This window comes from Leucopleurus acutus, assembly GCF_964270905.1.
Source record: "Leucopleurus acutus genome assembly, chromosome: 4".
Classification (NCBI taxonomy): domain Eukaryota; kingdom Metazoa; phylum Chordata; class Mammalia; order Artiodactyla; family Delphinidae; genus Leucopleurus; species Leucopleurus acutus.
This window is the reverse complement of record NC_139146.1, coordinates 50,475,795-50,501,125: the sequence shown is the minus strand read 5'-3', so window position 1 is coordinate 50,501,125 and position 25,331 is coordinate 50,475,795. Positions and strand designations below refer to the sequence as shown.

Below are 25,331 nucleotides of genomic sequence, written 5' to 3'. Positions count from 1 at the left end.
ATATCTGCTGTTTATATTTCCTTCGACTCAATTGTATTTGATTTTTTAAAATGATACTTTTGTCCTAGTTCAGCTATTCCAAATTGAAGGCAATATCTATAAGGTTTTATCAGTTACTAAACCCAATTTATTGTATAAGTAGAAAGGCTATTTAATCAGGGGTAAAGATTGTGAAATGGCTCATCTTAGGTAATAGATTAAGTTCTTATTACATAGGATTTCTTAGGACATTCTCCTAAGTTTTGCTCTTTTATTGACAGGGTAACATTTTGAAATGAGTTTTTAAAAGGAACATCACTAGAGAAATAGTAGGAAATAGTTACATAGTGTATTATGGTACTCTTTTGTCCAATATCTCATTTAATCCTTACCTCAATGTTGTGAAGCAGCTACCTCTATATACAGTTGATAGAACTGGGGCCACAGGGCCCAAATGCCTTCTCTAAGGATATAGGCTAGCGTGTGACAGAATCAGAACTTGAACCCTATTCTTCTTAGGCCAAATCTCATAAGATTTTGACTATTACTTTAAAAGTATTCACAGTGGACATGATATCAATAGGAACAGAAGCAAAATGAGGGACCTTGGGTTAATGTTTCAGGAATATTGAACTACTGAATGCTCTGCCAGGGACAAAGTGAGCAGCAATTGATGCTGTGATGGCTCGGAACTATTTTGCTGTCAATTGCTAAAGCTCTATGTTTTCATATTGTGCCCAGAGGTGAAAGGATTTACTCCAGGGCCACCCTTAGCTGATAGCATCAGATCTTTCACCCCTGAACAGATTACAGCAGGCTGACATCATCCCAACAAACATACCTGGAAAGTCTGTCTACAACCGTTGATGTCAGCTGGGGCAACAAGGGTGTCAGAGTCGTTTCTCAATCCCCTTCCGTGGCTTTGCTATAGAGAGTCTTCCAACACAATAACCTTTTCTTTTCCTATATACCCCCTGTTTATATTGCCTATGACTCAGTGGTACTTTATTTTTTTTAATGATACTTTTGTCCTGGTTCAGCCAATTCTGTCATTGTTCTTATACAGGTTGCTATAGTTTGCTTGATATTGTGGGGGTGCTGAGAGGAAGAACTAAATTTAAGTAAAGTATTCAACTATGGAAGTATATTGCAAATTCAGTAAATATTGTTTGAATGATTTTATCTGACACACATGTACCTTTAGCACTACATTTTTGTGTATTGCTTCTCAACTCTTCCTCAAAACACATAGGTATTACGATGTTTCCACTTCCAGTAACCTTCAGGAATAACCAGGGCGTATTTCACTGCTGCCATTTACAGTTGAGAAAATTAAGGTCCAAGGAAGGCAGATTCTAAGCCAGAGCCACAAAGCTGAGTAGACCTGGACTGATCTGGGTTAACTCTTCAATCACACTTAAGCTTTTTCTCTTGTCCCTTTTATCACATTACTACACATGCTTTTTGTCTTTATGTTTTATAAATACAAAAGTGATCATTACAGAATGATTAGAGAAAAGACAAATTGAACTAAAGTCATCGGAAGTCTCACTTCCTTGTAATTTTTGGTGTTTATTCTTTCAGATGTTTCCCCCATATACATGCATAGATCATGGGCTGAACAAGTGCTATTTGCCAAATTTCATTATTGATTTAATAGTCTTTAATGGGTACATTTCATTTTAATGATATACGTCTGTATCATCATTTTCATGGATGTAGCATGTCACTGTGTGTGTTCTCCTGGACATCTTTTTACTTGAAACCCAAGCTTTCATCTCCTGCCCAGCCTATAGCCAGAGGCCACTCTAACGTGATCTGTGATGATTTTTTTTTTAAAAGAAGGGATCCAGTATGACGGCAGCAGTCATAGCAATGAGGCTCTTGGCTGGTGGTTGTCCCTGCCATATGCCAAAAAGATCTGTTTGATGGACTTACGAGTACTAAAGAAGGATCCAGTGCTGGAGATACTGACAGAACTAACCCAGGGATTCAAAGGTCAAACTCTCAGCTCCTAGTCTGAGTGGGAAATTGAAATGAGAACAGGACCCAGGAAAGAAAGCCTCATGTAGCAAAGGGGCCAGATTTGATGTGCACTGGATGAAGGTGAAGCATCCACATTCTGTGGAACATGTGAGAATTCAGGGCGACTCACTGTGGGACACTGGCCTGCGCTGATGGAAAAGCCCATGAAATATAGATCATAGCAAGTATTTTCACCTTCCCTCAAAGACTCTACCATTAAATCCTGGCTCCCGAATCCTGCCAGAGGAGCTTTATAAAAATACTAATTCCTACTTCCAAAGATACTGATTTAGTTGCTCCTGGGGGTGGGGATAGGGGGGTGTCAAGCATAAATATTTTTTTAAATGCTCATGTGATTCTAATATGTAGCCAAAGTTGAGACTCACAGATGCCTTTTAGTTTGTGTGAAAGACAGCAGGAAACTTTTCTTTGAGTCAAGTCTTTGTACTAAGAATTATATTTTCAATAGTTTAAGTGTTTCTGTGTTATCCCAGTATGAAATATTTTCTAAGGAAAAGTCATGCCCTGTTTTGTAAATAAATCTGATTTTTAAAAATATTTGGCTTTTCTTGAATAAAAGTGGAATTCTTATTTTATCTAGTCATTTATTCCTCACAATTGTTTACTTCATTTACAGTAATTTATTTTTTTAATCATCTGTCTTCCCTTGCTAGAATAAGCTCTGTGAGGGGAGGGACATTTAATTACTTTGTTCATTTTTAATTATTTTGTTCATATTCCCACTGTCAAGAATGCCTGGCACATAGTAGATACTCAATAAATATTCGTTAACATTGTTTGACACTCAGTTTGACACGCACATCATGATTCCTATTCCCAAGAAGCTTATGGTCTATTGAAAAGCACAGACATGGAACTTAATTGTAGTCCAGCATTTCTATAGAGGACTGAAACGGGAACTTTCCATTTACAATATTTTATTTTTATTTTTTTAAACTTTTTATTTTATATTGGGGTATAGCTGATTAACAATGTTGTGATAGTTTCAGGTGCACCGCGAAGCGACTCAGCCATACATATACACGTATCCATTCTCCCCGAAACTCCTCTCCCATCCAGGCTGCCACATAACATTGAGCAGAGTTGCCTGTGCTATACAGTAGGTCCTTGTTGATTATCCATCTTAAATATAGCAGTGTTTACAGAGAAAGAGAAATATGTATGATATCCCTTACATGTGGAATCTAAAAAGAAAGGATACGGATGAACTCATTTACAAAACAGAAATAGACTCAGAGAAGGAGCTTATGGTTAGCAGGGGGGAAGGGTGGGGAGGGGAGGGATAGTTAGGGAGTTTGGGATTGACATGTACACACGGCCATTTACAATATTTTAAACAATGTTGAGGCCTAAAGAATAAAGTGGCAAGTGCATGAGAAAGATTCTTTGCTATTATTTCCTTTAATTCTCCTGGGAAACAACATAGTATAGTAGAAAAAGTAAGGAAACCATAGGCCACAAACAAGTATAGATTTAGATCAGTTACTAATTGGCCTTGAGAAAGTCTGTTTAACCGTTTGGGGGTCAGTCGTCTAATCTCCAAAATCATGTGACTGGATGAGTTGACTCTTTTAGCTCTTATTGTTTGGCATTTCTGTTACTGTGTTCTATCATTATATGAGGCTTGTTTTCTCCTTTCTGTAACTCTCGAATTTTTATCCAGTTTGGTTTGTACTTCTCTTGTCATTTCCCATGTTGTTAAAGGCACATACACTTTTAAAAATACAGCTATCAAGGCCACTTTTGAATATGTTACCTTTGGTGTTATTAGCCACTTTGTCTAACTGGATGTCCTAGGCTACATTGCTGTGCGTGCTGTGTGTGCATATAAATTACTGACCATCATGAATGATTCTGTATCCAGAAGGAATTCAGTATAAAGTATTTAAAGATTTTTCAGGAGGGTTGCACTCAGTCTGGCATTAAGAGAAGCTCAATCTCTAAATCCTAGGAGATTGCAGACTTACTCAGCTGCTTTGGAAACCCAAACCTATGTGAAATACTTAGTTAACTACAAAGTAATTGAAAAGATGAACTTCTCATATTGTATTTATTTGGCAAGTATTTATTGACAACGCACTGCTCTGTGCAGGAACGCTTTAATGGAAAATGAAAGGTGCTCAAGGAGTCTAAGGTCCAATCCCAGGATGTGAATGGCTCCTCTTCTCTTGGGGACAGGCCAGGAGTGGCACAGAGGATTCTCAGGATGTACACGCTGATTTCCTTCACCCTAGATGGCCCCATAGAGAGGACAGCCTTGCCTCTGATTAGCTTCTAACTACCTTGAGACAATTTTCTCTCATTTTAATGCTATTGCCAGAATATTGCAGTAATCGGAACATTTGACATCGCCTGCATCTTGGCGTCCCCAGCCTTAATATGCCATCTAGATCCAGGTGCCAGGCATCTGCAGCTGCACGTTTTGCACACATAGCTTGTGGTGCTAAGTCTTTAGGAACAAATAGCTTTGCGTTGGCCTCTGTAATGGTGCCTTCTAAGCAGTTCTTTGGGGCAGAAAATGTACTGTCTTAGAGAGAATTTATTAGTTGTAATGGAAAATTATTATAAATGTTTCTTACAGAGTCAATCTAAAAAACATTGCTTATGGCCAGGGTTAGTATAATCTGCTAATTTAAAAAATAAAAGTTTATGAGTCATTTAGAGGCCTCCTCTCTGAAGTCCTAGTGCTGCTGTTCTGATTGATCAATGCTCTTGTGGAATGTTTGTTAAATATTTTCAATATTACCTCCCTTACCCTTCTACCAATATGTAAACCGTGGAAAAATTAATATCTTACTCATTGCAAGTTTGTACCTCAGGACCTTTGTACTTACTCTGTCCTCTGCCTAAAATATTTCTTTCTCAGGTATTATGGCTTGCTACTTCAAATGCTTTCTCTCTGTCTCCTGCTCTCTCTCTCTCTCTCTCTCTCTCTCTCTCACACACACACACACATACACACACACACAGAGTAAGGTATATATATGCATTTAAACTATAAATATACATACACACATATATTCCATTTTTGTCTATCTATATACTCCAAATATTTTGTCTCCTTCTGTCTCTCTATGTATGTATATATTACATATATGTATATATATAAATGAACCAAATATATTCTCTCTATATATATATGTACTCTGTGTAATATGTATATATACTCTATATTATTTATATATTATATATGTATATATATTTATACATATATGTATATATTAGTCTAATCTTTGGAAGGTCTGCCATCTTCTGTCTACCAAACTAAAATGTAAGTTTCTAGAAAAACGATTATAGCATGTAGTAGTCACTCAATAAATATGTGTAAGTAGGGCTTCCCTGGTGGCACAGTGGTTGAGAGTCCGCCTGCCGATGCAGGGGACACGGGTTCGTGCCCTGGTCTGGGAAGATCCCACATGCTGCGGAGCGGCTGGGCCCGTGAGCCATGGCCTCTGAGCCTGCGCGTCCGGAGCCTGTGCTCCACAACGGGAGAGGCCACAGCAGTGAGAGGCCCGCATACCGCAAAAAAAAAAAAAAAGTGTAAGTAATAAAAACATACATTTATAAACATGCACATAAATATGGTATTTATGCCTGTGTGTGCACAAGTGTATGTCCAGTGTAGATATCAAAGGTCAGCTTGATATGGATTTCAAGTGATCACTTCATGTAATAAACATGCAAGCATCCAGGGATTATATCAAACCATGCCTGTTAACTCGGACAGATCAGCCTTAACAAGTAACAGGTAGGCAATGACCTTTATACAAATTGTAAGGATTTCTGAGCATTCGTGTATTTAATAATTTTGATGGCACATTTCGAATCTCTATATTGTGTCAGTTTATTGAGTAGAATGTTCTTTCCTTTTCCCTTCATTTGTTTATACTCTGTCCCTACCTCAAAGTCTACTCTGTGTTCCTTCATATTATTTTTTCAACAAATTTATATTTGGTCTCAGTTACTTTGAACTCAATCTAGTGCATGAGGACAATAATAGTGATAATATTATCAATAGCAAACATAAGTCGTTACTATATATCAGACACTGTTCTACATGTATGCATGGATTAGCAAAACTGAGTCTCAAAATAACCCTACAATGTAAGTCTTATTATTTTTTTTAAATTAAGCTCAGAGTTTTATTTATGTTTTTAATTAAAATTTTTTTTTTAATATTTATTTGGTTGTGCTGGGTGGCTCCTTAGTTGTGGCATGCGAACTCTTAGTTGCAGCATACATGTGGGATTTAGTTCCCTGACCAGGGATTGAACCCGGGCCCCCTGAATTGGGGGTGCAGAATCTTAACCACTGCGCCACCAGGGAAGTCCCTTTAAGTCATTATTATAACACACTTCTCAGACATGAAATCGGAGACATGGAGAGGTTAAGTAACTTGCTGAAGGTTACATACCTTGTAAGGATGAATTCAGGATCCCGACTCAGGCAATCTAACTTCAGAATCTATATTTTGCCTCACTGCCTCTTTCATAAGAACATGAAAATCTTATAAGGCTTTTATGTGCTTTTGATCTTTAAAAAAATCTTAAGAAGTCTAGAAATATTTAAGAACTCTGTGAAAGTATATAGAAGAAAATCCTCAAGAATCGTTTGGCATCTCGTCTATGTAATCAAATAGGCTACAAAACGAAAAAGAACTTTACGATAATGATGATGGTCAGAAAATGCTGAAGAAAGGGGAGAGTGATTGGTAATAAAAAGAGTGAAACGCCGTAGAACTAATCCAAAAGAAATTCGGGGAGTAAGCTGTAAAACACCTAGGCACATTAATTATTAGAATGCTTATTAGAAATAAGCATTCACATAGAATAAATCAAAAATGTTATTAATAACTATTAGGCACTACTAGAATTGCATGTGCGAGAAGAGATAAATCTAGCATACGTGGAATCGTATATTCTAACTTTATTTATACATTTCTCAACAGGCACAAAATAGCAACTTACCCAAACTTGCATGATTATCAGAATCACTTGGTGTGCTTATCAAAACTACAGAATCCTGGACTGTTTCTCTAGGGAAATTGTTCTCAAATGGGAGAAGTTTTGCCTCCTGGCAAATATTTGGCAATATCTGGAGACAATTTTGGTTGTCACAACTGGAGAGGTGCTATAGGCATCTAAATAGGTAGTGGTCAGGGAAGCTGTGAAACAACCTACAGGGCACAGGGCAGCTTCCCCTGGAGCAAAGAATGATCTGATCCAAAATGTCAATTGTGCCAAAGCTGAGAAACACTGATCTAGATATTTTGATTTGGTGGTATGTGGTGGGATCCAGAAATCTGTATTTCTAACCAGGGATCCAGGTTACTCTTATAAAGGTTTGAAGACACCAGTATGGGTTGGATTTGTTGAAAAACTTTTCATTAAAGAAGGACCACTTATAATAGGCTTTGAGGTGGGAGTCAGAGATATGAAAAAAAATGAAGGGGAAAGGGGAGATCATTCTAATCAAAGAGAAAATCACACCCAGTAGGACTGAAGATAGGCAGTAAGTAACACTGGGCCAGCAGTAGATAGTAAGAAGCAATCTCAGAGAAACCGCCTCTTTCTACGTGGAAGGCCAACTCTGCTTCATGGGATGTAACTATATTTCTTCACCTTAGTCCCTACCTGTTGATAATGAACTGACCTGTCTTTCCAACTCATTTTGTACCCTCCAAATGTGAATACAGATTAGACTAGCCCATGCCCACTTTCATTTTTGTTCTAATAATTTCTTCCATAAAATCCTAACATATAAAAAAAGGGAGGGAGAACAAGTTTTTATCAGAGGTGTTTGTTTTGATATCCAACTCTGCTTCTTATTAGCCACATGAGTTTCGGGCTACTACTAGGGTTAATGGTGGTTTAAATGAAATAATATGCATAAAGAAATTAACTCAGCACATGAGAAGCACTCAGTAAAGGTCAGCTGCTGTTTACTAGTTTTTATATCAAAATAACATTTATATGTCATAATATTTTTGACACTATTTAAATGAACCTAAAAAAGTGAAGTTGGGTTATAAGATAATGATTGGTATGTTATAGCAATCTTAGCAACTGATTATTTTGTACTTTGTTTTGATTGAAGAGGATGGAGAAAACCCTGCTTCATAGGAAGGAGTATTTGTAAATGGCTTCAGGTTTTAAACTGCTCATGTGCACATCTCAAGGTATTTTTAAATCTTGAGACCAATGCCAAATGATTCAACTTGGCAGGTTAAGGCAGTGGTGATCTCCACTGTGTTTATGATAAGATAAATAACACAATTGAATGTACATTTTGCTTTCTAAAAGCAACTTATTTATATTTGTATATGAATTCAATTATACAAAATGTATTATATACTAAAATATTTACAATCAGTCCTTGTAGTAACTGTACTGATGTCCAAGGTTCCATGGAACACAGTTTGAAAAACCCTCCGGCTAAGAGTAATATATATACCCAGCTTGTAGACGAGTATGTTATAAGGTATGAACTAAAGAAGCTCACGCTAATCCAGATAGATTGTATCAGTTGTTTTCTCTTGATTAGTGAGCCTGATGCTTCTGCATGGACAGATAGTTAGCTGGTCTGGCATGATTTTTCTCTTGGCTCTTTTGAGATATTTGCGAATTAATTGCTTAATAATGCATTCTAGTATCTTTCCAAACACCAGAACTGGTGAGAGTAAATCTCTCCATTTACAAGACCCATCCCAAACCCTTCCTTTACAAAAGATGGATTTACAAAAACTGCATGAGAAATGAATGGAAGCTATTTTAAATCAGAGCCTAAGATAAACATTATTATCAAGACAAATCTGCTGAGGGTGAGAAGAGGTGGGAATTACAGAGGATACCACAGTGGCAATAACAAAAGGAGGATGAAAAGTCACATTATATTCTTAGAACTGATTAGACTTGTTAGTTATTACTGATTCATTTTAATTAAGCTTCTACTATACGTCACATGTTTTAACCAGCGATCAGATGGACCTTGCAGGGCTTCTATTTTACACAGACCATGAACAATTGTCATTAAAATATATACTGAGTTAAGTTTCAGTTAAGCAGTAAGTTTCAAAGGGAAAAATAAACCAGGGAGGTGGATAGACTGTGTTTGGAGTAGTTAGGAGGGTCTCACTGAGAAGGTAACATCTGAGTAAATAAGGGGATAAAGGGGGCAAGCCATGTGGCCTTCTGGCAGAAGCTCCTTCTAGAAAGGGGAAACGGCAGGTGCAGAGCCTTGGGGCAGAGGAATGCCTGGCATTTTTGTGATCTAGTAAGGAGCTCAGAGTGTTTGGAAAGGATTCAGCCTGATAAATGGGGGTGTTGAGAGCATCAGATGATATAGGTCTAATATAGGGCAACCAGCAATGCATCTCAGTTAGCCTGCAGTAGTCTGGGTTAAGCCCCCGGTGGTTGATCGTTGATGATTCCCAGTTACTCTCAAAAGTGTTCTGGCTTGGATGATAACTTATATGGTGATCCTAGGCTAGAAGGTCACTCTTAGAACTTTGACTCTTACTCTTAGAGACATGGGAAGCCATGGAGGGTGTGGTCAAAATTGAGGCAAGATAAGACTCAAGTTTTATCAGGATCACTGTCTTCTGGGTTGAGAATGGACTATTGGGATGGGGTGGCAAGTGGCAAGAGTGAAAACAGGAAGCCAGTTGGGAGACTATAGAATGATCATTCTAGCATGTGCAGGGCAGCCGGAATTGAGTTGTTTGACTTAAGCCATACAGATAGCTGGTGGTCCACATGGGACTAGGATCCATTCTCTTGACTTCCAGTCTGGTGTTCTTATAACCTGCCCAGTTTCTCTCATGGTTTAAACTTGGCTCTTTTCAGGTCTATTAAGCCTCCTGTTTGATGGCACAACCCAGTTACTTCCTCTATATAGTGTGAGGAATAGACTTGAAACATCTCCCCCACCCACCCCTTAACTAGCTCATTTTGAGTGCATCAACCAGGATTTTCTTAGACCTTTCTCTTGAACTTCTGTATTTACACTTTTGGCTCATGTGACCTTTTCAGAATAATGGACTCCATATGTTCAGGACATGCTTATTAACTCATGAGTGTGTGATATAAGCTAATAAGTTAGTATAGAGCCTAAGTACAGATGTGAACCTAAATTTTATGCCCGCTTAAATAGGAGCGTTAAGTGTTATTGGGAATGAAATGGACTCCCACAGGTAAATATATCTATGGAGGGAATCCTTCAGTTTTGCTTGTATTTATTTCCACTTGATCCTTATTTTATTTTATTTTTGCAGGAGTTATCTTCAGTTTCTCTTCATTGCTTTCTTCAGTTAGAGTGGATAACTGGGAGGAAAAATACATGCACTGATTATACACTTACACAGTCAATGACAATTGAATATGTAGAATACACTCAAGAGATTGAGAGGCACATATACATAGATTCTGTTTTAAATATGTCCTTGAAATGCAGACTTATATGTGTTGAGGGGTGTGATGTGTGTAGACACATTTACGTACACGATATTTTAAGTAGCCTGTAGTTTCATGGGGAGTTGCCTAGACAGTGAAATTTAAATTTGTGTTCTTTCTGTTAGCCACTATATCATACAACCAGCAACTCTGGCATCTGACAGGGCAAATACAGTGGCGCCTAATGTACTCATTGTATCTCTCCTGGGAATAAAATAGAGGACTAAGCTAACTTTGGGGGTATTTGTAAGAAATGAATCGATGAAAAAGTATTTTTTATAAGAAATATGTGATATGAGGTAAGGTGGTCTTTACTGTCTTGATTATTTTTCTGCTGGACATATATGCTTGAGATTTCTTAAGTTGTTTTTTATTTCTGCCTTCAAGTGACCATCCCATTTTCAAAGCCCTTTATTCCATATGCTAAGCAAAAAGTTAGTGGAGTGTTTTAGAGGCTCTTCCTATGGAATGGGGTAGGAGTTAGCAACCTATAAGTGCCATGTGGGGATTCTGCCCGATTTGGAGTGTGAGAAGGTGGACAGACGTGCTGTTGTTACCCATGCCTGGGTGTAAGTAAAACAAGAAAAACCACAGTGGATTGTAGAGCATTCAAGGAGAGAAAAAGAAGAAAGAAGGAAAAAGAATTGTTTGAAAATAGTATTCAAAATATTTAACAGCGTCTTCAGCAAAGACTCAGACTACTCAGAGCAGACATGTGCAATAAACAATTAATGAAGTGTTATCTGTCCTCATTAAAATGGTTTTTAAAAAAACTTAAAACCTCAAATTCTATTTCAGGGGTTTAATCCGAATTGTTATTTTTTATTTCATTTCAGAAGAAAAATTTTTTCTTTATTTTGAATTCAGCTTCTTGAAAATCTTGAATCAAACTTTATACATCAAAACCAACCTTGATACATGCAAACATTTTTTGCCTTTTTGTGCATGAAACGGTGGTACAGCACTTTATATATGGTGATTCGGGAAGGGGATGCCTATGATCAGTTGTATTCCTTATCTGAGCCCCTGAATCTATCATAAAATTCACTTTCTTATTTATTTATTTCAACTCCTGGTGGGATCTATTGGAACAAATAATCCAATATAGTGGATAATCCAAAAATGTCATTTATATTTGGCTTCAGAATACATTACCAGATGTTACTCTAGCAGAATTCCCTTCTTAATTAGGCCTCACTTAAAGTAGGAGTTAATTTTGTCTTCATTAGCTGCTTCCGAATCAGCAGGATGGGGCAAGAAGGAAGCCCAAGGCATGCTGGGAAGTTGGGAGGAAGCTGGCCCAGTGCTAAGAGTCAGCGGTAGAACGTGCTCAAAGAATGAAGTTCAAATACAGGTAATCAAGATGATGGGCATATACAGGAGATGTTTATTGAGCACCTTCTTTAAGAATTCTCAGGCGTTTATCAACTCTTTTTTTTTCCTCCTTATTACTCATGAGTGCAGAAAAATTCTGTAATAGGAATTCGGGAGATAACTCGAAATTTTACATAGTAAAACAATAGCGGCTCAGAGAGGTTAAGGGACCTCTCACACAGATTGATCTCAGAGTAAACAGCCCCTAAGGTATTGAAACTGATTAATGAATGATAAGAAGACCCCACTGTTTCCTTCTTATTGATGATTTGACTAATGAGGAGGCACGAATTCTCCTGGCCTAATTCGCATTAAGAGAGCTAAGATAATGAAGCTGTGATTAAATGGCTATTAAACTATTTTTATCAAACAGAGATCAAGCAAGTGTAAGAACCTAGGGATGCAGAGTATAATTGCAATTCTACAAGATGTGGACAAAATTACTATCATAAGCAGGGCATGGTCCTTCCAGATAGTCTGCATTAAAAATCTTGGGGATACCTCTTGCAGTTTTGCACTCTGTGTTTCTCCTTTCAGGCGTCAGCATCTCAGAGTCCCTCACCTCCTCCTTAATTTAGTGGATTTATTCACTCTGTGTGCATTTGGGTGAGTTGAATGCATTGTCTACCCTACCATGTGTAACTGGTTGGAAGATCCTTTTTTCAACTGCTCACAAAGGAGCAAGGCCCAGATATTACACACTGGATCCCAAATTTCAATCTTGAGGTGACTTGGGGCGTGTGAAGGGGCTGAATCTACCTTCCTTCAGCTGTACCTTTTGAATTATATCACACTTAGTGCAATTCATATAGGGACCCGACAGTTCCAAAGAGAGGTAATGAATCTTCTGGTTTTATTGACTGTTCTGAACTATCGTTTATTAAGGACACAATACGGCTTCCGATTTGTTGCACATTCTAAATTGTGGTTTGTTAGTATACACGTATGTGTATGTGTATCTGTCACTGGAAATTCTTTACACCTTGAGTGAGTTTTTGTTGCTATGCCTTCTTTATTCCTGGAGAGCCCTTAGAGATTGAAGTGTTAGAGTCACAAGGACCTTTATTTAGGTCAGAAGAATAGCAGTGGACTTCCTTTATGTAAGGAGAGGCCAAGGTTGAAACCCATCGTGGGAAATGCAGCTTGATAGCCACAGAGCTCCACATGGAAATGTTCCTTGTCTGCTTCCCAACCTTACGTCTGCCTTTCTGCCCCCAGAGGAGACTGAGCTGTTTGTGTAGCTGTAGATCACCACCCAATTGGTGATCTGCTCTCTCTTTTTCACCGCTCTGCTTTTCTTTTCCTAACTTACATGGAGCTAATTAGTATATTTTTATAAAAACAGTTATTTTGAACAATTAGAAAGCAGTATCAGAGCCGAGTCTTGGAAAGGTTATCTTGCAATGGCATTTTTCCTGACTCATGTATTTCCATGCCCTGTGAACAGACACGTGTTAGTAGGCCAGTGGGCTTTGTCTGCAGCGACTTACATTTATTTGCTCTGTAAATTGGGACCGAAGCAATAATGGAAAGTGACATTAATTGTTTGAGTTCTTTTGGTCACATGCGTTGCCTTCTCTGGGGTGTTCGATTGTTGAAACTCATGCCAAATTAATTGAAATTGTCAGAATGAGGGACAGTGTTCACTCAACTTTACACGTACGAATATCTGTTGAGCTTCAACACAGAAGTGTCATCAAACTTTCTTCCCAGTATGCTATGATGAAAGAAAACAGAGATTTTGAAATCATAGCATTCGTTTCTACCTTAATTCAAGAGCAACTTTATTAAAACAAATGGTCTTGGAGCACCTCTCTGAGTCACACATACACAAGGATGATAATAAAAAGGTTTAATAATTATTTCTAACGGACACTGCCTGTAAATAATGATTACAGTCCCACTGTTCCATACTGATTTAAGACCAGCCTGCCCTTCCCCCCTCCCCCTCCCCTCCCCCTCCCGCTCCCCCTCCCTTCCTCTCTCCCCCTTCCCTCCCTCCCCCCCTCCCCCCCCCACAATGCCAGTCTTCCATTCCACAAACCCTCCCCTCCCATGGTGGTTTCAGGAGAGAGGAGACTTTAAATAGTTGGTGGTTTAATCAGGTCTTGTAAATTAATTATGACATTATCAAGCTCCAGTATTTCTGCCATTGTATTTGGTGTACACTCACCCAGGCTTATTAAAGGAACTGAAGAAAACTAGTTAATTTAAGTGTTCTTTGTCATTTTGACTTGATTGGAATTATCGTCATTTGTTTACACTAGGGATAGAACTAAGACACTATTGTATTATGTGATTGAAAGCAAATAGGGGCTTGTAGTATTGCTGGGAAGCCAAATGCAAAATTTAAATCAGAGTAAACAAAATTACTCATTTACTGGTAAACATGCTTAACTATTTTTCCTGAGCTCTTTTTGAACTTCAGTGAAGTAAGCCTTTCTGAAAACTGGGATACCTGGAAAAAATGTCCAACTTATTGAAAGTGCTTGTGCGTGTGCTTGTGTGTGTTGTGTGCATGTGCGTGTGTGTGTAAGCATGCATGTGTGTGCTTGAGACATTTTCAAAGATTATATTTATTAGGCAATATGGGGATACTTATATTAGTGTAAATCTGATTTTGAGATTTTGAGATGATTTTGAAATGATTTAAAATAAAATATATTTCATTTAAATATAACTTTTATTCAGAATAGTTTAATCACCTGAATTTGCTTTTTGGTACGTGGGAGAATCGAAATCAAAATTAAAAGGGAGAGATTGGCATCTTTGGATACCAGATTATGATCCTCTGCAGAAAATAGGAGCAAATTATTTCAGTATCTTTATTATTAAGGTTACATGGACAGAGTCCAGAAGTGTTGAAGGTGAGGGGGATGCCCAATAAAGTCTTGTTATTGAATTGAGCAATTTGGATTTTAAAGGATTGACCAGTTTATGGAAGGAAGTGGTGCAGTTTTGAAGTTAACATTTCACCCCTTCTGATTAGGGTTTACTGCCTGCACTAGAGTCTAAAAACTCCTAGAATTGTTACTCCACACTGTGTTCCCCAAACCACTTGACTCACAAGGTCAAGTACAGGGCCATTAGGGAGATGGAAACAAATGTTAAAAGTGCCAAATAAAGTTTACCATGAGTATCTATGGCTCTTCTTGCCTTCTTGAATCCAAAACAGAAGGACGTTCATAGTTTTACTCCTGGATGGAGAATCATCAGTAAGGAGGGAAAGCAATTTTTATGTGAAAATAGAATGTATACGTGATAAACGCCTGCCTAATTTCTCTCGTAATACAATTTGATTTTCTGATTAGCTGTCTTATTCTGTGATTCTTGTAATTTTGTCAGGTCAATTAACTGGAGTTCAGTGCTAGAGAGAAAGGAAGTGTGGCACTGCTGACTTTGTTAGATGTCAGCAGTTTAGGTGTATTTTGTAATAGAATCTGTGTGGGATAATTTAGCTGATGTTGTTAATGTCATAGCGTACGGAACTTAAAAAAATGACTTATGAAGCAGGTCAGATTGGACAACGTGAAGTGCTAAAAGAAGGAAAAGAAAGTGATCTACACAACATATATTTTAGGTAAAAAAAAATGCAGATCAATGAATTATTCAGCAAGTAATCAATGACTGTCTACTGTATGCCCAGCTTTGGCATTGGTTGCCCAGGTACATAAGAATATAGCGCATTGACCTATAGACAAGGGGTATAAGCTCCAGTTTGGAAGATCTTGAGTTTTTTTTTTACAGAGTGCTGAAATAAATGAATATTCTCTTTTATAATAAATTGTTTACAGATTCTTTCCTTCCCCTGGTGGTTTCTCAGAGGGGCAGAGTTTTGTCTTGTTTCTCCTTGTGTCTCCAACACTTAACATGGCCCTGACATACAGTAGGTGTTCAAAAATATTTGTGCAATGAATAACTGAAGATGAGCTTTCCAAGGATGTGTTGGTGGAAATGAGTGTGGCAGGTAGGAAAATGAGTTAAACCATGTTTGCAAGAGCCCCCGTTAGAGGCGACGTTGCCCTAGAAAGTACCCCTGGTCACAAGAAGTGAATGCATTCAAGAGATGTTACAAAGTAAGGCTCTACCTAGTGACTGGCCAGGTACAGAGGACTCAAGGTGGTTCCAGAGTTTAGGGTCTGAAGAATTGTTATCCAAACCCAGAAAGTCAAGAGAAACAGCAAGTTTTTTGGTTTTGGTTTTGTTTTTTTGGTTTTTTTTCCACGAAAGGTCCTAAGTTTGGATTTTGAGATGAGGGAGCTCTTATCAGGTAGAAATGTCCAGTAGGCAGTTATAGATTTATGACTAAAGTTGGGAGAGATGTCAGGGAGAGAAATAAATGGCTGTGGAGTGTTCAGTGATGAGATTATAATTGAAACCATGGAAGTGTATAGTTTTTCTTGGTATAGTTTCAGTTTGTAGTGGTGTTCAAACAGAGGGTTATCTAAACATTTTGGTGGGTATGCTGTACAGGAGATTGAAACACTATATCTGAAGATGCAATAGATGATAATTAAAATGCTCTCAAGCCCTGAGATTCTCTAAATCTTCTCTTTTAGTTAAGGAAACAAGACATAAATATACGGAAAATGACTGTGAACAAGACAGAATCGTATTTAGCAGTGTTAACACCGACACAATAAATAGTTAAATTGGACAGCTCAACAATCAGAGATTGGTACACTAAAGGTATTAATTGATTGCGTGATTCAGACCAAAAGGGATTTGGAATTTAAGGAAGACGTGATCTTGTGTTCTGGCACGGATGTTCCAAATTTCATGTATCACACACTCATTTGGGTAAACATATTCAGCCTATGCTGATTAATAGATTACTCATCTCCCAATGTGAACTAACTCATGACTTCTTCTATTTTACTGTTTTTTGCAGAAGATAGATGAAGAGAATGAGGCAAACTTGCTAGCAGTCCTCACAGAGACACTGGACAGTCTCCCTGTGGATGAAGACGGATTACCCTCATTTGATGCACTGACAGATGGAGATGTGACCACCGAGAATGAGGCTAGTCCTTCCTCCATGCCTGATGGCACCCCTCCGCCTCAGGAGACAGAAGAGCCGTCTCTGGTAAGAACCCTTCCTACTGTTTAACAGGAATTGGAGTTGCCTCTGGCTACCCGCTGCGTGGGTATGATGTAGTAACAATAAGGTTTGGATTTTTCATTTAGACTGATGCCAAAATAATCCCCAAGCACACTCGGAGTTGCAAATTCTGTGATTCTGTGTTGAAAAATGTTGATAATACAGTCTTCATGTGGTCTCACTGCAGTTTTTTAAAGCTACCTTTTGTAGGTTTTTATATCTTAGTATTATTGATGTGTATGGTTAGAAACTTAGAAAATATAGACAACTAAAGAGAATAGACAAAAAAATTCACCTGTAATTTCAAATAATCTCTAGTATCAAAAATTATTGAAATCTCTTGTTTTAAGATATATCATGAACATGTTCATGAATTTTAAATAGATGCATAATTTTGAATGGTTGCATAGTATTTTATTGTTTGGAGATGAACTAATTTGTTAAGCAATCCCTTATGGTGGGGATATTTAGTCTTTTTCCTGGTTTTTTTTCACCATCATAAATTTTATGATAATTGACGTATTTGTAGTTTTATTCTCATGCATATTATTTTAGAAATAGAAGGTAGATCAAAGAGTATGCAGTATTTCAAGGCTTTGGATCCATAATTCTTATGAAGACTGGAAAATAATAGCACATTTGCCACCTAAGTTACCTAAATTTATGGTAGGCAATGAAGAGTAGATTTATTGGCAATGAAGAGTGAATTTTCTTTTCAGTGCAGTACTCGACCAGGATTTTATTAGTTCTAAGACACAGTTTACCTTCTCAGCTATGGTAGCCATTTGTCATTTGCCATAAATCTGATGTAAAAGCATGCAATGTAAATTATGGAATGCCATCCTGCAAACTTTAATAGTGTGCTTTGGCCTGCCGTTTAGGTGTTGTTTCTCTCCCGTCTCTAAGTTTCTGTATGTTAAAAGCATTCCATGTAAACCTACGGAGACCCTACTTATATGCCTTTGCAGTTTGAGATTTCTGGTTTAGAGGAGAATATCTCATAAGCAGTGGTAACATATGTATTCCCCAATTTTTCCATGTGCCAGTGTCATTGGCTTTGCTGCCTAAGACTCTGATTTCTTTACGTGTATACCCAATGATTTTCATCCACACAGCGGTTTCAGTTGGGAGGGGCTGTTGACTCAGAGTCATACTACATATCCCATCAGGGAGGTCCTGGAAGGCCAGCAAGTCAAATGAAGAGAAAGACGTCAAAAGAGAGGAAATGCTTCGCCAAAGCCAGAACCCAGATCTCTTGATCTACGGGCCAGGACTCTACCTACTTAAAAATTCTTTTTAGTGAAAGCCACTCTTTTATCCGAAATATTATTTGAATCAGTAGTGTTTTACACTTGACTGTGAAACATGATTCAAAACATCACAGAATCTTTTCTTTATTGCCCCTTGATTCATTTGGGTTATTGAGGGGGAAATGTACACCCCACCCCACCCCCACCCCCAAATCCCCTAGTCTTCATTTAGTAAAGCAGCTTTTCTCACCTCATAGGTATTTGGAAATCCTTTTAGGAAGATTCTTCTGGCTTACTTTATCTAAAAGGAAAATTAAGGTAGATACTACTAAGTCTCAAATGTAGGAGAAGGTAACACTTTCACAGTTTGTAGTGTAATGCCAAACTTTTTCTTACTTTTTAAAAATGTTTCCTTAGTGCTATTGTGCTAAGGTGTGCTATGATTAGAGTGAATTCATTTTTGTAATTAAAATTAATTAATTTTAAGTTTAAAATTTCAACAGCTTATTCTAATGCTGAAAAGATGCCTAACGTTTCTTGCTTCCTCTCTTCCTTGATATGTTTCCAGCTTAAGAAGCTCTTACTGGCACCAGCCAACACTCAGCTAAGTTATAATGAATGCAGTGGCCTCAGTACCCACAACCATGCAAACCATAATCACAGGATCAGAACAAACCCTGCAGTTGTTAAGGTACAAATGTAAAGTTTTTTTAATACAGGAGGGGAAGTCACAAGGGACTTTGGCTTTAAAGCTATAAAATAAACAATAGGTTTCTATGTGTTAATTCAGCTGGAATCCTGCAGCAGCTTCCTAATGGTGAAACAGATTACGAAATGGGTTTCCAAAAGCAATACTCTAGCTATTTTAAACTAGGAAGAGTTCATCAACGCTTTGTCTTTGGACGATTGAAATGACAGTTCTTACTTCTTGCCTACTTTATTAATACACGCAGCAGCGTGGGCAAATAAAATTTGCTGATAGTCCAGTATCATCTATGAGTGACTTTAAGATGCTGGATTGCCATTTTGCCAGCTGTCTAACCTGAGAAAGATTGCTCTGGAATCACTACAAAAGATCTATCTCTGCCATTAATTGCATGGAATGCTGGAATGGCATAATTCGGTTAGCGGGCTGTATTAAACAATGTTTGTCTTGCCATTCACTGTGAGTGAAAACGGAGCGTTAAGGGGTACTTAAGAGAATTGTGAATACTGGGCTCTGGCAATCAGTGGCAAATTAAGGTTTAAACCGGCTTTTTTTTTTTTTTTTTTTTCACTCACAGTAAAGGCTCTGTAGGGTCTTGTTAGTTACATGTTGCTGAGTAGGAACACTGAAATGTAGGAGAAATGAAATAAAAAGCTGCATAAATGTCATTTAGGAATTTTAAATGTAATTTTCTTTCCTTGTTCTGCAAACAATTATTCACAGCTCATAGATCTAGTACACTTAGACTGAACACTTCATTGAAAATCTCATCTCTTCAGAAAACCTATATCCATTCTGATAAGGTTCAGTTCACCAATTTTAGCTTTCTTTATGCCTTGTTTTTAAGACCGAGAATTCATGGAGCAATAAAGCGAAGAGCATTTGTCAACAGCAAAAGCCACAAAGGCGTCCCTGCTCGGAGCTTCTCAAGTATCTGACCACAAATGATGACCCTCCTCACACCAAACCCACAGAGACCCGGAACAGCAGCAGAGACAAATGCACCTCCAAAAAGAAGGTCCACACACAATCTCAGTCACAACATTTACAAGGTAGGCTGTGGACCCAAACACAAGCTGCTGGTGAGGGCGCAGAGGGCAGGGCAAGCCTACGCTGGGCTGAGGATACCCAACCTTCGGGCTTCTGTTCCATCGGTGTCTCTCTTGAAAGGGAACTCAGCACTTTATGATAACTGGGGGAAAAAAAATCCTTCCTTGGACACAGGCTGAACATACCCTATTTAGCTGAAATGCAGTCTAATTCACAGTCACCAGAAGGCACCTGAAATGTTAGCCGGGTGGGGAGCCAGGGGTGGTGTAGAGGGAGTTGCAACATCCGATGAGGTTTGTAGGAATCTCTGAATTGCTGAGATAACTGAAGTTCTGAGCAAGCTGGGCTAGCCAATTCATGAAAGAGCTTTTATTTTTTCCCTTCCAATAATGGAAAAAAAAATGAGGCACTGTTGATTTGCTTGCTGTCTACCCCTTATGAAATAGTAACTAGTATTTATGCAGTCTCTCATTTATCATGTGCATTCTTCTTGTTTTAGACTACGTGGTATACTCACAAATTTTATTTTGTAAATAAGGATTTGGAAGTTCCTGGATATTTTAAAAATTTGCTTTCTAGTTAAAAAATATAAGCTAATATTACACTAAACATCTGGGGTGATTTTTATTGTCCCCGTACGTTACTAGAAGGCTGATACTTCTGAGGCAGATCAGGGTGATTTGGGGAAAGTCTGTCTTAGCAAAGATAAATTTTCTTTCTTTCTTTCCTTTCTTTGTTTCTTTCTTTCTTTGTTTCTTTCTTTCTTTCGTCCTTTCTTCCTTCCTTCCTTTCTTTCTTTCTTTCTTTCTTTCTTTCTTTCTTTGTCTTCCTTCAAAATATTCTAATTGTAGAGGCCCAACGAGAGCCCATAGAAAGTTGCTGTTGCTTTAAAATATTTAACTTCCACATTATCTGTACCTCTGACTTTGTAGTGGAAGTAGACACATTCTAAAATAGCAGTTATAAACATCCACCTCTTTTTTTTTTCCCTTTTGTTTCCCCAATTCCCCTTCCAGCTGCAGAGTGGTAGCCCCTGATCCCTGTTTTGAACCATGATTATTTCATACAGGTATGCTGTTGCTGCTGCTTTTAATACATCTTTTCTTTTCCAGTGTTTTGAATTTCCCTCTCTCATCCCTACCTCACCATAAACCCGGGATTTTCATATTCCTTTAATATTTTTAATTGGCTCTCAATTAGATTTTCCCTGGTGGATATCTCAAAAATCACTGTCCATCCCTTTCTGTCAGTTCAAGGAAATATATTTATCAAAATGGGCCACAGTCTCTCAGTTTGCTGCACCCTGATTGGCCTCTCACATGCATGCGCTGGAACAGTTTTCTCAGTGCAGAACCAGACATGCTGTGGGATTCTAGTGGGTGACCTGAAATGAAGAATTCACTGGGCTACTCCCCACATGGTCTTGGTCATATGTTCATTTTCTGGAGCTGAATTTGAAGCCCCAAACTTGCTGGAACCCTGTAGTCAGTAAACATAGTCCAGCAGCACATGTTTTAAAGTGGGGGGTTTTTTGTCTTTTTTTTTTTTTTAAATTTTACTTGGTCCTTTTGGATTTTGAGGGTTTATTAATTTTGTCAATCCATGTACCACTAAATATTATTGTAATCTGTTACAAACCATGGCAGTGAAGAACTAAATTGGCCTATGAAGGACATACACTTTAGATAAAACCTGCTGTATGTAGGGTTGTTTTTTTTTAAGGTATATATCTGTGGTGAGGCATCAGAAGTATATCCCAGAATAGAAGGAAGCTTGTTAAACAACAACCACCAAAAAAAAAAAAAAATTCCTGTAGTTACTAGAGGTCTAAAAGAAAATAAACATGCAAACGTGGCTGGCTGTTAATAACCAACAGGAAATAAATGCTGAGTTTCAGGGATTATTTAAATTATTATTCAAAATTTTAATGTAGAAAATATATGAACAATTAGAAACAATAACTAAGAGGATTTTCTGAGGTTACCTTATTGAACATATTGTCATTTTTTTGCACGGAGCTTCACGTGTGCTCTCTGTACCATTGTAGGGTCCAGTTCTTTTCACTTCCCTAGGATAATGGTCTGGACTTTGGCGATTGTATGGTCCCATTTATTCATTTATTGATTCATTCATCAAAGATATCAGTCATTCATCAAAGATATCATGATCTTCATGAAAAAGATTCATTCCTGTCCTCAGGGATCTTAGAACCTCTGGTCTACCAGTCATTGGAACAGTGTGGATTAAACTTCCAGTAAACCAAATCAAAGCTCCTCTAGTGGTAGTTTTTGTGAACGTGGAATTATTTTGGGATTAGATTCTGGATGTGCTTTGAAGCTGTACCCTTCCTGTGACCCTCATTTCCTGTTTGCATTTTGTCCCACGAAATATGACCACTGCCTGTTCCTTTCCTTCCATTGCCATAGGCCTTACTTTTACCCGACGATCAGAATTTGGGGGATGTTCCTTTGAGCATTCCAGATAGGCTACCCCACACCTTGAAAACTGGCATTTCAGTGACTGATTTTCAATGTACATTATTGTGTGACATAGCACATATTCATACCTGGTGATATTTTGTATAGAACCTGTGTGTGTTATCTTAATTATTAGTCGAGCACCATAGAAGTTGGTAAAGTTCCTTCATAAGTGTGTTCTTTTTGAAAGGCTCATTATGTCAGACATATGAAAAAGTTAATGTCAAATCAGTTCATTTATTGGTATATCTGAAAAAGCCAATCAGTCAATGTACCTAATTTGCACACGACAGCATGAGCTTCATATTTCTGGATGCATATTGGATAGATGATAAGCCATTCAGTTGTTTAAAAACGAAATCTGAATCTATAAATTAAATACTATGTAAATACTACTTGTATATGTAAATACTATTTGTCCAAGTAAAGTACCTAATTTCAACCTAATTTGGACATAAATAGTATTTTCACATTTCAAAGGGCCTTAATTACTGGTGTTGATTAATTTCCTTTAATATCTATTGAATGCAATTCCTTTTGATAATAGGGGAAAGAAAACACATTCAGGGCCCGACTCTGCCAGTAACTAGTTTTATGGCCCTGGAAATATCATGCAGCATCTTAGGTCTCAGGTTTTTCATCCATAAAATAAGAAAGTTTATACTAAAGACCTTTTTGGTTTCAAGTCCATGATTTTCATTACATAAATGACTACCTCTTGACCTTTTGAAAGTAGTTATTTTAATGAGAAAAAATTGACAAAATCTACATACCTATAAAAATATCTTTATAGATAAGCATATATATACATAATATGTGGACGTATATCCCAAGTACGTTTCTCATCATGTTTTCCCCTCCTTCTGTTCAAAAGACAAGACTGCCAAGGAGAAGCAATTGAAATTTTGGAGTGAGAAGAAGATTCTTACTCCACCCTTCATAACTGGGAAATGCCTCCTGTAGGAGGGTAAGAGTTAGGAAGCAGAAAAAGAAGTAGATGAGCTCTCTTTGCAAGTCTATAGGTCTCTCAACTGATAAACAGTAGTTTTCCTTTAGTTGTCTATCAGATTTGGGGATCTGAAGGCCTTTTAAACTATCTGGGTCAGTGTCTACAATTTGCCATAATCTCTCACTTAATTTCCAGTGAATAGAATAGTTCTTGAGTGAGCTTTGGCCCATAGAAATAACCTATTCTCAGGGCTAGATATAAAATTATACATTTTAGGAGAAAAATCAGCTGAATATTCATAACGTTCTGTCGTCTTGTAGTTACTCTGCTGTTTTCTTGCCTAAACAAACCGTGTACTATATTCCAAATTAAAATAGAAAACATTATTTCTCTCTGATGGTCTGATGCAAATTTTGTATCCTTAACAGGGATGCTACATTTTGGGGAAAATTCTGTTTTCGTATGTGTTTTCAAATGATAGTTTACTGATGCAAATGTTGTTTGGAATTTGTTTTAGCATAATGGACTGTTGTCTGAGTTTGGTCCAATATTCAGGGACTTCCTTACTTTAGCTTTCCAGTTTCCAGTTCCCAACTTGACTTGTAGAAAGAAAACAAATCTGAAAACTCTCAATATTTCATAATTAGTTTCCTTTTTTTTCCTTTAGCCAAACCAACAACTTTATCTCTTCCTCTGACCCCAGAGTCACCAAAGTAAGTATTATGAAATGTAACCATTTTCAGAAAGGGAAGGGGGTTCTAATACATTTGGCTACAGCAACTCCATTTCAGTTTGTTTTTATAAATGTGCCATATCTTCCAGTGACCCCAAGGGTTCCCCATTTGAGAACAAGACTATTGAACGAACCTTAAGTGTGGAACTCTCTGGAACAGCAGGTAAGCCTTACATTTCACTTGAATCTTTTTGTGTGGGTGAGTCTGTATGTGAAATATATATTAGAGTATATTCTCTATGTGATTAATGAAATTCACAGAGTACAAACAACATTGGATAAGAAGTTATCTATAAATATTTTCAGTTGTTTATTTTTTTAGGAGGAGACATTTATTGTGTGTCACACCTGGGCCAGACCCTCTGATATATATCATTGATTTGGATCCACAAATAAACCTATTTCCGATTAAGACACTAAAACTTGAGTAGGAGGAGAAATTAACATTTATTGGTCTTCCACTCAATAGATATGCCAAGCGTATAAGTGGTTTTAGCTAATTTCATAATGACCTCATGAAGATGGTGGTAGTATTTTTCATTTTTAAGATGAGAAAATAAGGTTCAGAGATGTTAAGTAACTTGCCCAAGATTGCAGAGCTAGAAAACAAAGAGCAAAGGTTTGAACTCAGGTTTACTAATTATCAATACTTCACCTGAAATATTTTCTTAATCACCATTGTACTCAACAGTGTAATGCTCTCCTATATATGTTACCATCTTTATATCTTTCCAGTAAAGGAAAAAAATGAAAATATGTCCATTCACCAAAACAAAATGTTCTTATATATTTTAAACAAGAGCAATTTCCTTCACCGTTTGGACTTCTTAATTTATTTGGCCAGTCTTACTTCACATTCTGAAGAGGAAGAAGCTTTAAAAACTTGAACTAACCCCTGAGAAACTTAGAAATCCAGAGTTCCTAGGCAGACTTCTGAGTTGGCTGCAAATGGTGCCTTTGCAGTAAGTGCCTAGGTTTAGGCACTTGAACCCCACCAGAAAGTGAATCTGAGGATGTCTGTACAAGAAGTTCCTAGGCTTTGGCCGTTGCTGATAAGGGTAAAGGAACAGTAAGTTAAACAAATGCTTTCAACCAGAACTACGGTGCCTACACACACCGTGGACACTGTTACTAAGTTTAATTTCACCCTTTGAGTTTGCTAAATTACTTCCTTTTGAGAGGTCTATTGCATGATTGCATGATTTGGTCAAGCAGT

The 25,331-nt window shown here is 37.6% G+C and overlaps 1 protein-coding gene across 1 annotated transcript in view; it reads left to right on the top strand.

Annotated features, from left to right (window-relative positions):
• PPARGC1A (PPARG coactivator 1 alpha) overlaps positions 1-25,331 on the top strand; it is a 98,377-nt gene that overhangs the window by 41,023 nt on the left and 32,023 nt on the right. Inside the window, exons 3-7 of the mRNA XM_082838817.1 lie at positions 16,741-16,935; positions 18,769-18,891; positions 19,754-19,958; positions 24,050-24,095; positions 24,205-24,278. Of these exons, the coding sequence (XP_082694943.1) occupies positions 16,741-16,935; positions 18,769-18,891; positions 19,754-19,958; positions 24,050-24,095; positions 24,205-24,278 (643 nt within the window). The remainder of the gene's footprint in view (positions 1-16,740; positions 16,936-18,768; positions 18,892-19,753; positions 19,959-24,049; positions 24,096-24,204; positions 24,279-25,331) is intronic.